The sequence below is a fragment of the Empidonax traillii genome, unplaced genomic scaffold, assembly GCF_003031625.1.
Source record: "Empidonax traillii isolate 1590-97213 ecotype Southwest subspecies unplaced genomic scaffold, ASM303162v1 scaffold162:size863265, whole genome shotgun sequence".
Lineage (NCBI taxonomy): Eukaryota > Metazoa > Chordata > Aves > Passeriformes > Tyrannidae > Empidonax > Empidonax traillii.
Genome location: NW_020955355.1, coordinates 164,001 through 180,578, shown reverse-complemented (window position 1 = coordinate 180,578; position 16,578 = coordinate 164,001). Strand labels below are relative to the sequence as shown.

Below are 16,578 nucleotides of genomic sequence, written 5' to 3'. Positions count from 1 at the left end.
GATCATTTTATTTTGATCTCCGCAGTTTTCATGTTGAACTGTTTGATGGTAGCAGCGTGGACGGTTGTGATGGCAGGCCTGGGCTGCTGGAATTCACGGCTGTATGCAAGCATTCTGCTTTTAGGATTGACGTTCCTAGGCATACAGGGTCTCACTGAATTTGAAGGGGTGGTGGTCTGGTCATTTAACTTTTTGTATAACAGAGGGCCTTGAGAAACGACAAGGATGTATTTTTCTTCAGCAGGTCTTAATTAAAGCCTTGGAATCCCATAGTATGTTTTGGAAATCGGCATGTTTTCCAATAAGTTGGAAAGCTTTGCTCGCAGTAAGTCGTAACTCATTTTGGATTGCTTAACCTGTTGATTTTTTTTAACAAATTGTAGGGGTAAAAGTAGAAAATGTTAAAACCAATCTAGTGGAAACTTGCACTCGTTAGTGCTGCTTTAATGTGTGGTGTTTAGAATCGCTGAATTTTTATACCTTTAGTGCAATTTGTGTAAAGAAATTAAGTTCTTCAAACAATGCAAAAGAACAATAAGTGATCAGATACTTTATAAGGCAGTGGAAAACCTGCTGATTTCTAATCACTTAGTAGTTCAGCCTGTTAAATGTGACCTGTGCATCTTTAATCACCTGTGCATTGTTTAAAATTGTAGTTAGGACTTGCTTCATTCTAACACAATTACTGCCTGAGGTTGCAGTATTTTTTTGAATCTGGGTGTAGGATTCAGAAGTATTGTAAAGGTAACCAGGCTTTGATGGCTTCATCTGACATAATTACAGCCAGTTAATACAGCATTTTCCTATACCTTCTGTTGACCTGTCCTATCCATAGCTATCATGCTGAATCATTGGCTTCTGGAGAAAGCCTGGCCAGTTGTGCCAAGCCATCTGTTTAACTGATACGAAGGACAGGGTGGTTTGGTTCTCCCCTCCTCCATTAGGTGCAGTGCAGTTGGAAATATTTGTTTTGGACAGTGACCCCAGAGGTGCAAGATTGCAGGTTATGTCAGTCCTAAGTGGGAGTATGTGTGCAATGTAAATACATTTGTTGAAACCATGTTAAAATGTGACAACTGTGTCATGTCCCTGTTCACAAACAGATGCATTGCTTCTCACATACCAAGAAATATTCACCATACTCTTGCTTATTGTACAATGAATAGGCCACTTATAATGTCTCAGGTTCTTGAGAAAAGCCATGGAGAAAAATGTAGTAATATTGTATCCGTGTATTGATCCTAATTTCAGCTTCCGTGCTTTCCATCTACTGGGTCTTTTGGGGAGGAAATGTGAATTCATCAAAGCTTGCTGTTACTTGCATTATTCCTCTTGCTTTTATTTAGGCTTCATTTTCTTCCTCTGTATTACTGAAAGAACAGAGAAGGAACAGAATCCATTACATTTCAGCTGCCGTGAGAAATTAAATTCTTTACCATTGATAATATATGTTAGCAGAAATGGGCAAGAGATGCTCACCCAAGGAGAAATGGTTAAATTATTGTATCATCGGTAATTAATATTTTTTAATAAGTAAGATAATGATTAGGATGTGTCCCCCTTCATATTTTGACCTATATATTTAGCAATTGCTGGGAAGCATGTATATCTAGAGAAATGTATGAAAGGTTATCAGGTGTAATATGTTTATATTAGACATATACATAATAAACACAATAATGGGTTTAAATATGCAGTCTGTACAATCTAGCTGTGCTGGTCTGACATACCTTTCCAAGTATGAATTATATCATCAAAGATCACTGGTTGCTTTTAAACCATTTGAAAAGCTCAAATTTTCTTTTCTCATGGCTTAGTTAAATTGCCTAAGTAATTTGTACTTGTAGAGTTTCCTTTAAATTAATGGTTAGCTGTGGAATTGAAATGTCTAAGTCAGTTTTTGGCATTTGATTCCCAAAAGATATCTTGTGATGAGGCTTTTGTAACTGTTTTTTTATCTTTCTTAATAGAGAAGATGTACCTATCATCCTGATTCACTGTTTGCTAAGGCACCCTCTTTGTCTTTGAAGAATACTTAGTGTTTTACTGCCTTGTGGAAGATAGCAGTTTCCTCTATTATGTTCTGTCAGAATCTTTTTTCTTTAAACTGCTGTTGATATCTAAGTCATGTATCTGGTTCTTTTGGATTTGGGTTTGCCTTTGCCTTTCTTGTTGGATGACAACTGACTGATTTCAGTGATGGTGCTTGACCTTTCAGTGAATGTGGCTTTCAAACTTTAAATTTGTGGATGTATCTTTTCTACTGAAACAACTGTTTCACTACCTCACATTAAAGTGCTTCTCACTTGTAGGGAGGAAGAAGTGCTTGTAAACTCAGATTAATAGAGAACTCCTTGGCGTGGCAGGGATAACCCTTCATTGGCTTTTCTTTGAGGGCAAAGCATCAGGGCTTCTCCGGCCTACCTGTGGGTAACTGCACCCCAAAGTTGTACTTGGAAATGCTCTGTCCTCCCCAGCATTGTGCGTTGTCCACTATGTGGGTGTTGGTAGACTTTGGGAAGCAGTCCACAGGACCTTGTCATGCTGACCTAATGCTAAATTTGGAGATTATGTCTGTTCTTCTGGAAGTGGAAGGCTTCAGTATTCCTCTGTTTTGGATAAAAGTCAGGGTACGGTCAGATTGGCAAACTGTCATTTTGGATATTAAATGGAAGCTCACTGAAACAACTCTTCAGAGAAAACCGTAGAGATACAACCCTTGAGCAGGATCCTAAATTAAGGAACTAATAGCTACTCTTGGACAATTATGTCCATGTAAGGAGAAAAAGAAATCATTGCAGTATTTAACTTTACAATTCAGAGTCTGGTTAAAAAAAAAAAGGTAAAAGGTTAAAAGTTGACGTGCAGCATGAAGCCTGTTTTAAAAATATTATAAGGCACTTATCTGGCTGGCCAGAAATTATTCTAAGATGATCCAGAAAAGTAGCAGTGTAAAGAGAGTATTAAAAAGTCATATTTTAAAAAATCACAGTTTTGTTTTTGGGGAGAGCAGTGGCATGGAACTGAATTCTGACAAGTAAGTTTTCAACTGGTCTTTCTTTGTTTTAGGGGATAGAGTGGATAAACCTTACCCAAAAATGGAAGCCTGCCTCAATTTCAGTAGGGCAAATTGGCAGTTGAGGGTTGGAAAGTAAGGCCAGAGCACAAAAATTGGGCAGCTACTTACATGTGTGTTTATTGGTAAGGAATTAAGGACTCTCTCACACGTGAGTCAGTTCTTACTGCTGAATGGAACCAAAGAATTCTCTCATTGAAATATAAGTGGTTTCAAAACATATCAACAAAAGAAACGTTCCATAAAAAATATCCTAGGATCAGAAGATATTTGTCTGGTGCTTCTAAAGGAATTCTTTGGGGTTTTGGGTGCAAAATTGTGGATTTATTTTCCGTAGCCTGTGGTGTAATTCATCTTCTGAGTCAGAGAGATGGAGCAGAGCAGCATTTTTTTTAAAATTCTAGATTGAACTGGAGAGCTGTAGATCAGTAAGTTTAAATTAAATAGATTCATGGCACTTGTGAGAAAGAGTGGACTAACTATATCCTGGGGAAATACAGCATTAAAGAGGAGTTGGTACAGTTCTCATAGATGAAAATTAAGAGAAATTGTTAGAATATTTTGAAGGAACCAGTAAGCTTGTTGATCCAGGCAAAACTATTCATCAGCTTTCTTCATTGAAGGCTTTAAAGTAAACAAAAGAAGAAATATCTTCTTTTGGATCAAAATTAGTTAGGAAAGAAAGATTGTCAATAGGTAATAAACTCCCATGGTAGAGGGAGGTTAACATCTGTCATCTGTGCTCTTTAAATGTCTTGACAAGTTCTTTATGGCATATAGTGACACTTATCCAGGGTAGCAAACTTCCAGAGATGTTTCAGGAGCTTCTTGATAGTCTGATAGCCTGGGTAAAGAAGATGCTGTTCAGATAGAGCAGACTCTACAAAGAACAGAACAATTCTTGCTTAAACGTGGAAGGTGATGAACTTGAGAAAGAAATATTAGTATCTGTATGGATAATATTCTGTAAATATTAGTGCAGTGGCAGTCAGACAGTCTGATAGGAATTCAGGGATTATTAGATGATTGGTTTAGAAAAAAGAGATTGCACCATCATGCCATTTATATGTGCATCCTGAGCAACAACATGAAATTTTGTTCCATCTTCCTGATCTTCTTCTTTATCTAAAGATATGTTCAGAGTTACAGAGTAGCTTTCAGGCAAAGTGGAGTGACAAACGTGAGAAATCTCTGACTTGGAAAAGGGGTGGTTGAATGGGGGCAGAGTTAGATACTGCTTACCTTATGAATGGTATTTAAGGAAAACATTGAGTCGGAAGCAACAGTAATTGTGTCCCTGTGAAAAGTAGAAATGCAGTACCAAACAAAATAGAAAAGGTGAAATACTTTTTCTTATAACATGTACTTAAAATTGCGGGATTCATAGCGATAAGGTGCAGTGGAGGCAAAAACTGTGAAAGCGTGTATTCAGAATCTGGAAAAAATAGTGGAAAACAGTTCTATCAGTGATCATAAACATGGTGGTCTGGATGAAACTAGGGAAAATCCTTAAACCACCCTGTTTGGAAAAGAGAATAGAGGGAGAATAGAAAGAACTATGCATCTGTCATTGCCACAAGCACATTTAAACACTAAGTAATCTTTTGGCATAGTAATCTGTGGCCATTTTAATGGGAGGAGTATCTTTTAAATACTTTTCAAACAAATAATTATATTTTTCCTGAGAGGAACTTCTAAAAATGTCAACTAAGTTAATTGAAAAACTACACAGACAGTATAAAAGATTAATGAATGCACCTTGGCATACTAGGTATATAGTTTCATTTGAGATTTAAAATTCTGTGAAATTTATAATACTGGAAGTACATGATAAGTGAGGATTAAATAAATAGTGCCTGCAGTGCTGTTGTAGGGTTTCAAGGTTTACAGGGTCATTTTTCTTGCTTCTAGAATGCTTACTAAATAGCTAACTAGAAAGAACCTTCCATTCAAAGAAACTTCTGGAGAGTTTTTGTAAAGAAACTGACTTAGCTGAATCTGTGCTTTCTTGTTTGGGATGAATAGGATAACGTGGTTTTTGTCAGCTGTTGATTGGAGCTTTCTGATTCCAGTAGACACTGCTGTGTATTTGTGCTTATCTAGTATTTTCAAGGTTGCTGGTCCACAGACCATCTGTGATGTCTTTATGCTTTTTTTTTCAAATCTGTTCTGCCAAATGCAAAAGGATAATTGGATATATTCTGTCCCCATAGCAGTCATGGATGCTACATCTTTTCCTTCTTTGTAGATGTTGGCAGGGGTGTGAAAACGCCAGGGACAGACTGAAAGATGTGGTAGGTGTTAGGCTTTGTGATTCTTCTGAGTGACAGTGCATAGACAGCAATGCATTTATAAAACCAAAGGCCCACAAAACATGACTAAATCACAGAAAAACCACGGACAACTCTGCTATCATGATAAAAAACCTGCTGACAAAATGAAGGATGCTGGCCTTTCTTTTCACAGAACACCATGGTTGTATTGATATAAGATATCACTTGGTGGAGACAAACATTATATATGATGTTTCATGTGTACCTATCACCAAAGCAACACATTCTTTACAAAGAGAGTGTCTGTGTTTAGTAACCCTAGTAATGTGAGCTGAGACTTTATCTATGAAATAAAAACATTCTTAAAACAGAAAATGCAATCTGGGACATGGAGCTTGGTATAATGGCCAAAACTAAGTTCATGAAACATGTCACTGGCTTCTGATTATTGAGGAAAAATGGCTAATTTTCTTTCTCTGTAAGAGAACAAGAATTATTCAGGTTTTACAGTCTTAAGAACAGAAATAGCTTTGCTTGTGGGAGTACAGTACCTTGTGCAGTTGATCCCTGATGCTTTTTCTTACATTAGTCCAGAGGCTTTGATCTCGTCTTGTTTCATGAGCCTGTTCCGACAGCGTGTGTGTGATACAAGCCAGATTTAACTGAGGTAATTACAATGGGCATATGTATCAGCATGGTTTAAATTTACAGTATCTACATGTAAGATCTTATTAGCAGCTACTGTTGTACTCAGTTACTAGGCAATGTGAGATCTGCTTTGGGTCTGGAAGTAGCGTGTTTGTGTTAGTTGCCATATTGCACCTCTCAGCAGGGATTATTATATTGGATAAAGTGCCATGCTAATGTAGTTTTTGTACTTTGAACCTCTTTACTATGTACTGGGAATGTATCCATTCAGATTGGTGCTAACCTTTGGATCTCCACTGCATGCTTTATTGTAAGGTATAAATGTACCCAGAAGCTTGTAGAAAGTCAGTGTAGAAGAAGTTCAGAGGTTTTGCTTTTGATATCTCTTAGTAATAATTCAGTATAAAGGAATGGTGATTTTTTTTCCCCTCTTTGTTAATGGTTATACAAATAGTAATAAATGCATCAAAATATTTTATTAACAAATTCCCAAAACTACTCACTGGTTTTTTTTCCCCAGAATTACTGTTTAAATTTTTGGATCCATATCGTTAAAATTGTATCATCTATACTTATGTATTTCTAAAGTGAAACTGATTAATTTTGACTAGTAAGCAATTGCTTGTTTCAGAAAAATCTTGTACATTGTTGTAAATCACGATGTTTTATGTTTGTCATTAACATCTATACTTTTACCAGTAGGCTATGTCTGTTATTTTGTACTGCAGTGTGTATTACTTTAGAAATTCATCTCTAAATGCTTCTCTATTGTTTGGCTTTTCTGGGAATGATAGAAGGGAATCCCTTAATGCCCAACACCATGTTATTTCCTTAGGGTAATTCCTCTTAATTACCATTCTGTTGCAGTCCCCAGAGCGCAGGTTATGCACAAAGACTTTGAAACATGGATTATATTTCTGTCTTGGAACACATCATGCTGCAATTCTTTTTCCTTAGGCTATAACATTCTATGACTACTTCATCAAAGGTTTAATTAAACACATTAGTTTGCCAAAATTGTCTACGTACTTCAAAATTTATCATCCTTAACCTATTAAAAGATGTTGTTAGTAATATTTTTCAAAGGTATGCATTCTGATACAGTGTTAATAATTGCGGAGACGAAAATTGAAGAATAAAGTGGAAAGAAATAGTTTTTGTAGTAAGTGTTACTTTTTATTCACTGGGTGGCACAGATAAAATCTCTAGCCATGTTTTATTCTGCCTTCTGAAGATTATTCTCAAAAAATCTTTCTCAAGCAATGGGAAAATACATGTATTGTGTGAAAAGGATTTTGTTAAACTCTGAGGAACTAGTTTTTAAGACTTTGTTTTTTCTTGATGCAAATATAACTTTAAAGGTGCTTAATTACTTCTCATAATACAGTTGTGGGTTTGTGCAAATTTAAATCTCTGTAAGTGTATTAGTTCAAATAATGTGATACCTCGGAGTTTTGATCAAAACTCTGAGGTATCATGTGAGAGATCTTGTAGCTGGATTAAAATGTAACTTGATAGACAAACTCAAAGCTATAGTTTGTTAAAATAGAATTATTTTTTGTACTAATCTGATCTGAAATACATTAAGTAGACATAAGAACTTCATTAAGAGAAGCAAATTTCATTTACCATGGACTTATAACTCTTGAAAAGTCTGAACTGTCATAAGGAAGAGGTCAACACCATCTTTTTGCATCTGCAGCCATTGATAGTCCTAAATCAGTAATGAGGAACAGGTGGTCACCTTAACGGACCATTTTCTACCACACCTTGCTTCTACTCAAAAAACCTCTAAAAAAGAAAAAAAAGTTGTCTTTCACTTAAGTTGATCTTGTCTAGGAAATGCTGGCACTATCGAAGCACAGTTTTTGCAGAGTTTGGAAGTGATTGACTTACGTTCTGGGAAGGTGTGTGTGATCTCTAATGCTTTTGCAGCAATTGACGCAGGAGAAATCTACTTTGTGAGTTGTCTGGTCTCTCATAAAAGGATGAGCTCAACTTTGCATTGCTGAAGGCAGTTGTGGACTCACAATAATGTGTTAAAAAACGTGGAGGAATAAAGGGCCTAAAGCTTATTTATGTCCAGATTAATATAAACTTTGAAATAATGCAAAAGTAACATTGAGATAGTATGATGGTTGGAAAGTCAAGTTCAGAAAAGCAGTGAATAGTGGAGTTGGTGCTTGCCCGATCATAATGAAATGCTTCTAAAAATTAAATTTATTTTGTCAGAACAGTTAATTTCTCTTTTTAGAGGCAGATTTAGGTTTTTAAACAATTTTACACGGAGCAGAAGTAATTATCTTCTGATTTCCTAACTCACTTAAGTTTATTAACATTTGGACTACACAGAATTTTAACATTTCCAAGTGAAACTTTTATCACTACTAGAGGAGACTGAAGGAAACACATGCAGTCTCTCTATTGTTAATAAAACACTTTCTGCCTGAAAATAAAGTGCCAAAGTTGCTCTACACTGTGGAAAGTAAAGGCACATTTTTCAGTCTTTTCCTATTTAGAAACTTTTATAGGAAGAATAGTAGACAATTCTCGGTTTTATTTTCTAGTCTAATTTAATTTCAGTGAATATATGTATGTGAATTATGAGTCAGTGGTTTTACTGATAGATTTTTATTATTACATAAAAGAGAAGACTAGCAATGTGTCACTAGTAACTAGCAATCTAGAAATCAATTTAAGTGAAGTCAGCAAATGTTTTAGTATTTAAGCATTGATTTTTTGAATGTAAAGTTTAACTTTGGAGAGTGTAATGTGTAATGGCCAGTCTTCGCGAACGAAGAACTGGGGAAGGTCTTTCCACCTTCCAGCCTGCACATTGGATTTTTTAGGTGAGACACAGTGTGCGCGGAACTGAGCCCACCCTTTAATCCTGAGGTTCATCTGCCGGGGCCAAGCACGCTTGGACGGTGGCAGCGAGGTCCTCAGGATGTAGATGTATTGCCTTACAGGGCTAGCGAGCTCCATCTGCCCGGGGAGGGGCCTAAGAAAATAAATAAGAATACAGGAATCTACAAGTATATTCATACTACTAGTTCTTATCTTTGAATAGGTGTGCTTCTCCCATTTTCCTGTTTTAACATTTAAATGGAGAGAAACAGAATGGGTTTGCTCCTCATTTAGTTTGTTCTTTCAACAGTGGTTGGCTTGAGGAGGGGACAGGGTCAGATTACTTTTATTTCCTGTAAAATCCCGCATGAGTGAGATCATATTCTGACACGATGCTTAGTGGCAGTTTTGAAGTATCCTCTTTTTCCATGTCCAACATCCATATTTCATTTGTGCAGTAACTGAACTGCCATTGTTTGAATTCATGGCCATCACATGTTCTGTCTGGACAGTTGCTGAGCCTACTTTGGTCCCCTTTTATTTCTTTTATATCTCCTTTTATTTCTTGTCTTTCAAACTGTATTGTATACTTTTCTTGCTGGCTTTGGATTGGGTCTGGTGTGGGTTTTTTGTTTGATTGAGGTTTCTTGCTGTTTTTCTCCCCTGAGGCTTTGATGATAGGATAATTTTTAAATGCTTTTGCAAGTTTGAGTGGATATTAAATGAATATCTTGCATCATCAATACTTGATGAGTCCTTCAGAGAATGGCAGTATATTGGAGAGAGATTATTTCCCTCTGCAAAGCCAGTTTTGACTCTTCCAAATTTTGTACGTATTATTGTGCCTTCTAACTGCATCATATTTTCTACAACCTTGCATATTATAGCTGTTAATTTTTTTAAATATGTACACAGATAGGGCTATTCTATCCTGATTTTAATGATGTTATAAATTTGGGTGATTAAAAAAAAGTTTACTACTTTGGATAGCAGCTATTCCGTGATAGATCCAGTCCTAGATGGACTATATTTTTAAAATAGCATTGTCATGACTACTGCTTCTTCTTTTTAAATTTTAGCTGTCCCTTTTCCACCAACGCATCGCTTAACGTCTGAAGAAGTGTTTGACACAGATGGAAGACCAAGGGTTGACATTTTGAAGAACCACTTGATAAAAGAAGGTCGAGTAGATGAAGAAATTGCACTTAGAATCATCAATGAGGGTGCTGCAATATTACGGAGGGAAAAAACTATGATAGAAGTTGAAGCTCCAATTACAGGTAATATTTCTAGATAATTTCACACATAATTAACTTTGAAAAAAAACCCAGACTTTTTCAGTAGTAGAATTTGTCTTAAAGTCGCTAAAATAAAATTTCCGTGTTATCTTATTGAATTATCCCTCACAACTGCATTTGCTTGACAGTCTGAACATTGTTGTGCAAAATGAAGGCATTAAACCTATTGAAAAAGCCAGTATGATTGGTATGAAAATTGGTTAAAAAATGAAGCAGTTAAATGATGTTGAATTATGGATTTTTAACTCCTGCAATATTGTAAGTAGGAATAAAGGCATCTACCTGAACACGGAAAAACCTGAAATCTAAATATGTGAAGAGAAGCTAATTGCTGTGGTTTGAAGCAAATACTGTGAACTGAGATTCTTAGTGAAAAATGCACCTTTATAGTTCATCTGTAAGCAAGACTGGTGATTGCGTGTCAAACCATGTCTTTGTGAGAGCAGTAGTACTAGAAAGTGTTTAAAAATTGTTTTAACACTAGGATTGTTTAACACTAGGTTGTTTAAGCACTAGGACCAGATCCACTGGGATACAAAACTGACTCTTAGGTTTTTTTGGAGTACTTTCGTAGTTTGACTAGTTCTATTTCTGTTTGACCTGATGAAAGGTGGAATTGGTGTCCTATAGTATTTTTATTTATAAAAAATCTAGACTTACAGAAAGTAGTTTATGTTGCATATCTGTTATTTATGATGATGGAATTAGATTTGATTTTTATGTCCGAATCAGATTTTCTTTAATCTGAATGTAGTTTCTTCTAAATGGACACATATAAAATTAGTGTCTGAAAGCTTCTTTTAGGACATCAGCATGTTATTTGTTAGTACGGGGTAAATGAAGACATTAAAACAGTACATCATTATTCTTGTTGATGTTTTCTAAACAATGAGTGATTGAAATGGTGGAAACCACTAAGTGGCTGTCTCTGAGCTCAGTCTTTTGCAGTTCCAGATAAAGCTCAAAACTACAATTTGTTTAGAATTTTTTTATTTCTGTTTGTTCAGGTAGTTGGTGCATTGGCAACTGAAAAAAAAAGGAAAGTTCTTTCAGTGTTTGAGTAGAAATTTTTGAAAAAGAACATAAAAGTGGAGACATTCTATTCAGCCTAATATTTTGTAGGTTGTGATGACAAAAGGCCTGCTCTAAGGGAATAATAACCTTTGAAGTGTGGTATGCCATATTCAGTATTTCTTTCCAAAATGAGAACAACTTTTTTTCCCCCCAAAGAATTTACAGATAAACTCTAAGAAGTCAGAAGATGCTGTTTGTCAGTTGACCAGTGACATTTTGCATCAATGAAAGGCATAGTCTCTCGAGCTCCCGTTAATGGTTATCAACTGTACTTTGTGCAAAAGTGAAAAGGGAGCTCCTGACTTCCACTGACTGGGAACTCCTCCTATGGGAAAGAGATCCAAGCAGTTGTCTCTTCCATGCAATTTTTAATTACCTTTTTTTTTTTTTTTTTTTTGAATTGTGAGATGACCTGGCTTTGCTGCATGCTCTTTCAAGACCTCCCATCTGCTATCTTTGGCACTTCCGCCTTGGGTTGCTGATCACTGGTCTTGTCCTGTCTCATATTCTAAAAACGCAAGAAAAATCACTGTTGAAATAGTGAACACGATTATTTGAAGGAGAAAAGTAACTGAGCAAAGAGAAGATATGGTGATATTAAAAGGTATGTTAGTCTGACTCAGAAACAAAAGCATACTCTCCACTTTTTTTCAAGTTCACATGGCACTCAAACAAATCATTGCAAAGCAGCAGGCATTTTCAAATACACATACCAAGGAGAATTTGCAAAGATACCTAGGGGATTGGGGAGGACAGTGAAGAGCTGCTGACAGCTTTCAAGACCACAATGCTCAGTGCATTAAACTGTGTTGGAAAAATAGTCCACAATCTGCTAGACTCAAATAGGGCTATCATCAGCGTTACCACAGGTGGTGAAGACAGCATCTTAATGAAAAACAAACAGGGAACCTTCAAAAATTCCTGTTGTTCCTACTTTATACCTACCTTTCCTCCTAATTAGAAGTACTTTGTGGCTATTTACTTGACTATAACTTAGTAACTTTTCTGTTAGATTTTTTTAAAATTAATTTGAACAAAATTTTTGCTTGCAGTGTGTGGTGATATTCATGGCCAGTTCTTTGATCTAATGAAGCTGTTTGAAGTGGGAGGATCACCTGCTAACACAAGATACCTCTTCCTCGGTGACTATGTAGACAGAGGTTATTTTAGTATAGAGGTAACTGAATATATTAATCTGTTTTGTCCTAAATTTTTCTGTAAGCACACTTTCACTGAGGTTTTCAAGTGAAATTTTAGGTCTGCTTTATCATGTGAATGTGTTCTTTGCTGTGCTTTCTCCTGTGACAGAGGCCTGTTTACAGGAGGATACTGACCAGCTGTTTGAACTATCATGTTGAAATCACCAGTCTTACTAATCTTTCCTCCTTTTTCTTTAGTTAGTTTTTTAGAAGTTGAATTTTATAACATTATTATACAATGCTGCTTCTGTGGTAATATGCAGGAAGGTGTGTTTGTATGTGTTTGGAGAACAGGTGAGTCATGACTGCAAGGTCTTTTAATTTCTTATTTGCAATATTGTTACCTGTTTAATATTATTATAGGTTTATTTTTATAAAAGAAATTAATTTTATTTGTGTAATCAAATGTTTTTTAATAATAATTAATACTTTTCTTTACTAAAATTCTCAGAGGAAATACAGATATTCCCTAAGGATGCCCCGTGTTTCTGCCATTAATTTTTCAGTTATTTGAAGTTCAAATAATTTTATAATTTTCAGCATGTTTATTAAGTGTGCTACATTTCAGAGATACTCACTAATTCACATCGATTAGTTTCAGAGCTATGATTTTTAAGTTAATTCTTCTGGAGCCAGTCTGGGAAGTGCCTCAGCTTGGGATCTCCTCATAGATACCAAATCTAATGGAGTGGCACACCCTTGGAAATAGTACCTTGCAAGCCACTGTGTATGGTCTTCCATTTCTATATCAAAATTTTGCCATTCTAATAACATGTGGGGGCATATGCTTTGAAGGGCATGCACAAGACCTTTTGGGGTTGTTAGCGATGGTAGACAGACAGGAGATACAGCAAGAGTGGTTGCCTCATCTTCAAGGAAAAATTTCAGTAGACATTCCCTATTTATTAATTGGATCTTCTTGGCCTGTTCTTGATGATTACAAGTAATGTAATTGTCCTTGAAAAGGACATTTACATAGCAGCTCTGTGTGTTAATATATCAAAGCATGTTATTAAAGCTTTTCAACCATTACACCTAAAAACTTCTGAACAATAATTGTTCTTGAATATATTAATAAGAACAGGCTCGGATTTTTTTCCTCTCATATGATTTTAATGTAGTTTTTAATATAATCACAGAATATGCTGAGTTGGAAGGGACCCACAGGGATCATTGAGTCCAACTCTTAGACCAGCACAGGACGATCTGCAAGAGTAACACCGTATTTGGCATGTTAAAGACACATGCAGAATATGGAAAGATATGCTAAATAGATTCTTGAAAACCACTCTAGGGTTCTTAAAAATCTTGTCTTTTATTGAGATAATTTGCTCTCTTCTATTCTGAGTGGGTGTTGGACTTGATGATCTCAAAGGTCTTTTCCAGCCTAAATCTTTGTATGGTCCTCTGAAGTATATGCAGACTGTCTGAATGAACTGCTGCAGATGCATCAAGGCGAGACTATGCTTTGTGGTCTCGTTGAGAAATTAAAAGGTAGTACATGAAAATCGACCATTTGTTCCCCATTTTAACCTTAAATTTTGTATCCTGCTTAAGCTTTTGCCTTAATTAACATTTAGGAATTTTAAGTTGACCTCTGTGACTTTTCATATATGGTTATTGTAAAATCTTCCTTAGTGATTCGAAAAGTAATTTACTTTTGGTAAAATACTTGACAGAATTTCACAGAAAGGTGAAATTTAAAAAAAATTAGGAACAGTGAAATTTGATTTTTCAGTAATAAATTCTTATTCTGTCCTGAAACATATTTAATTGCATTGATATTTTAGTAGTAATCGATTTCCAATTAAAAAATGTTATCACTTCAATAAGAAAGATAATTACATGCTACCGCAATTGTATACAACAAACTGCAGGGATCAAGATGGACTCCTTCACAGAAGTGTGTGCAAATCCTTCTTTTCTATGCTGGAAGTAACAGACATAAAGAATGCTAACATTATTCTGTCTATATTTGACAACAAATATAAATAGGCCAGTACAGGAAAAGTAAAACAAATTATTTGGTTTTGTACTTAATAGGTAACATACTTGAGAACATGTAAATCTCAGCAATTTAATCAAATTTAGTATGTATTCACTGAAAGGAAGGCAGTGTTTAGTCACTTTTCTGTTAAATGTTTTCAAATTTGGCAGCTTCCTTGGATTTTTCATGCAACCTGACTTGACTTAAACAGTTCACAACTGTAGAATTAACCAAAGCGATCAGTGTATTCATTTGATGATAGGCAGTTGTTTTGGTTATTCTTTCTGATGAGAAACACTTTTAAAGAGTCTGGGGACTTTGCAAGGATATTTTAGAGTTACAGAAACATTGGAAAGCAAGCATTATCATTAGCAAAATTAATATTTTGCATATTTTTACTAAGAAGATAAAAGTTCAGTAATTAGTTTAGCCAAACTTCACAATAAAAGTCTTTGATGTATTTCTCAATACATTTTGTTTGTGGTGGTTTTTTAAAGCATTGATTTGTTTTCTTTCTTCCTTCATATACTGTGCTATTCTGTGCAGAATAGCTCTGAAGAATGATAGCTTCAGGGTACACGTATTTATTGAGAACAACACTAATAGTGACTTGCAGGTGTCTTCGATGGAGTCCAAAATTTCTGGGGTTTTGAGATTTCTGTGCTCAGTTTAAAACAGAAGAATTAGATTTGAAATTTAGGAACTACATTTTCCACATTCGAGACTGCTGGGTGGTAACAATACTGTAAACTGAAATAATTGTTCATGTTCTGTTGCTCTGTCTTCAACTCTGGTCACTGCTGGTGTTGCAGGAATAATGACATGGAAACTCACTATAATTCTTTGCTGCTTGTACACTGAGAAAGCAACCAGTTTTCCCAGTGTATGTCCATTCTTAGTTTAAGAATGATCTCCAAATGGTATAGCTAACCTTAATGTAAATTATTTTGTCGCTTTGTTTTTTTTTTTCTTCAGTCTCTATTAATAAATGTCTGCTTTCCTTCTTATGCCAGTGTTTAGAGTCATATTATAAAATTGGATTTTAGGCACAAACACATACAGTATTTGTCTGGATGAAAGTGTTTTGCAGTTTAATTCTACTGACTTTATTATTGAGTGTCCAAATTTTTTCAGCATTCTGTGTGGCTATTAGTAAGAAAAGTAATTAGCAATCTGCATAACTCGTGTCCTGAACTGGACTTGGGGAAGTAGTGCTGTATTTTAAAATGGCACATTAAGCTTTTGTACCTGCTTTTGAAGCTGTTAGCATCCTTACTCAGTGTTTCTCAGTAATCATTTTTCAATTTCTTATAAACTAGAGTATTTTACTGGATTCCTTTTTTTTTTTTTTTAACAGTGTGTGCTGTACTTATGGGTCCTGAAAATTCTTTACCCAAGCACATTATTTCTTTTGAGAGGCAACCATGAATGCAGACACCTAACAGAGTATTTTACCTTTAAGCAAGAATGTAAGTAGTCTAAGAATGTAAAATTAGCTTGCTTCCAACTTGCTGATCTACAGTCATTGTTCTTAAGGGATGTTGGTTTCTTAGTTTAATTAAGGTCTTAAAAACATTTGAAGGCCCCGTTGACTTCTGCAGAATTACTTGCAGTTTAGTGTGGCATTGGAGTGCGAGAAGACAGCTGCCTGCAAATACACATTATGGAGTAAATTTTGATGTATCAATCTCGATTTTAAAATCCTGAAGAGAAGAAGGTTTTTTTGCTCTCTTGGTTATAATCAGGAGTGCAGAGTAACTTGGTGAGCACCATTGTGAAGCGAGCAGAGAAACCCTACTGCTGAGTAATTTTTCCATTTGGGGAATTGATTTTCAAATATACTAGTAAGATAACTCTTTTGGTGATGTCAGCTGCCTCTCCATTTGAAGGCTTGTGCAAATATTGATCCAGTGATAAATGGATCATTTGGCCTGGTAAAACCCTCTTTGGTGTAGGTAAAAATAATGTAATCTATGATTAGTTCTTAGCTTCTCACTCTAAATGAGAGTTTGCAAACTTCTCAGTACTATTTTACACTGATGTATTCTGTGTAATTGTATAAAAATAATTAAAAAATGATTGTTTTTTTTTAAACAAAAATAGTTTCTCCACTCTTGAGGTAACAGAAGAAAAAATTTAAAAAGTTTATTGCTCTGGAGAAGAATACATGTTAGAA

At 35.4% G+C, this 16,578-nt stretch overlaps 1 protein-coding gene across 8 annotated transcripts in view; it reads left to right on the top strand.

Annotated features, from left to right (window-relative positions):
- PPP3CB (protein phosphatase 3 catalytic subunit beta) overlaps window positions 1–16,578 on the top strand; it is a 48,463-nt gene that overhangs the window by 984 nt on the left and 30,901 nt on the right. For all 8 annotated transcript variants that reach the window (XR_003571375.1, XM_027885151.1, XM_027885150.1 and 5 more), the window contains exons 2-4: window positions 9,924–10,124; window positions 12,269–12,393; window positions 15,760–15,871. Coding sequence is in view for 7 of the 8 variants with exons in the window: in XM_027885151.1 (XP_027740952.1) it covers window positions 9,924–10,124; window positions 12,269–12,393; window positions 15,760–15,871 (438 nt within the window). In the remaining variant the exon portion in view is untranslated. The remainder of the gene's footprint in view (window positions 1–9,923; window positions 10,125–12,268; window positions 12,394–15,759; window positions 15,872–16,578) is intronic.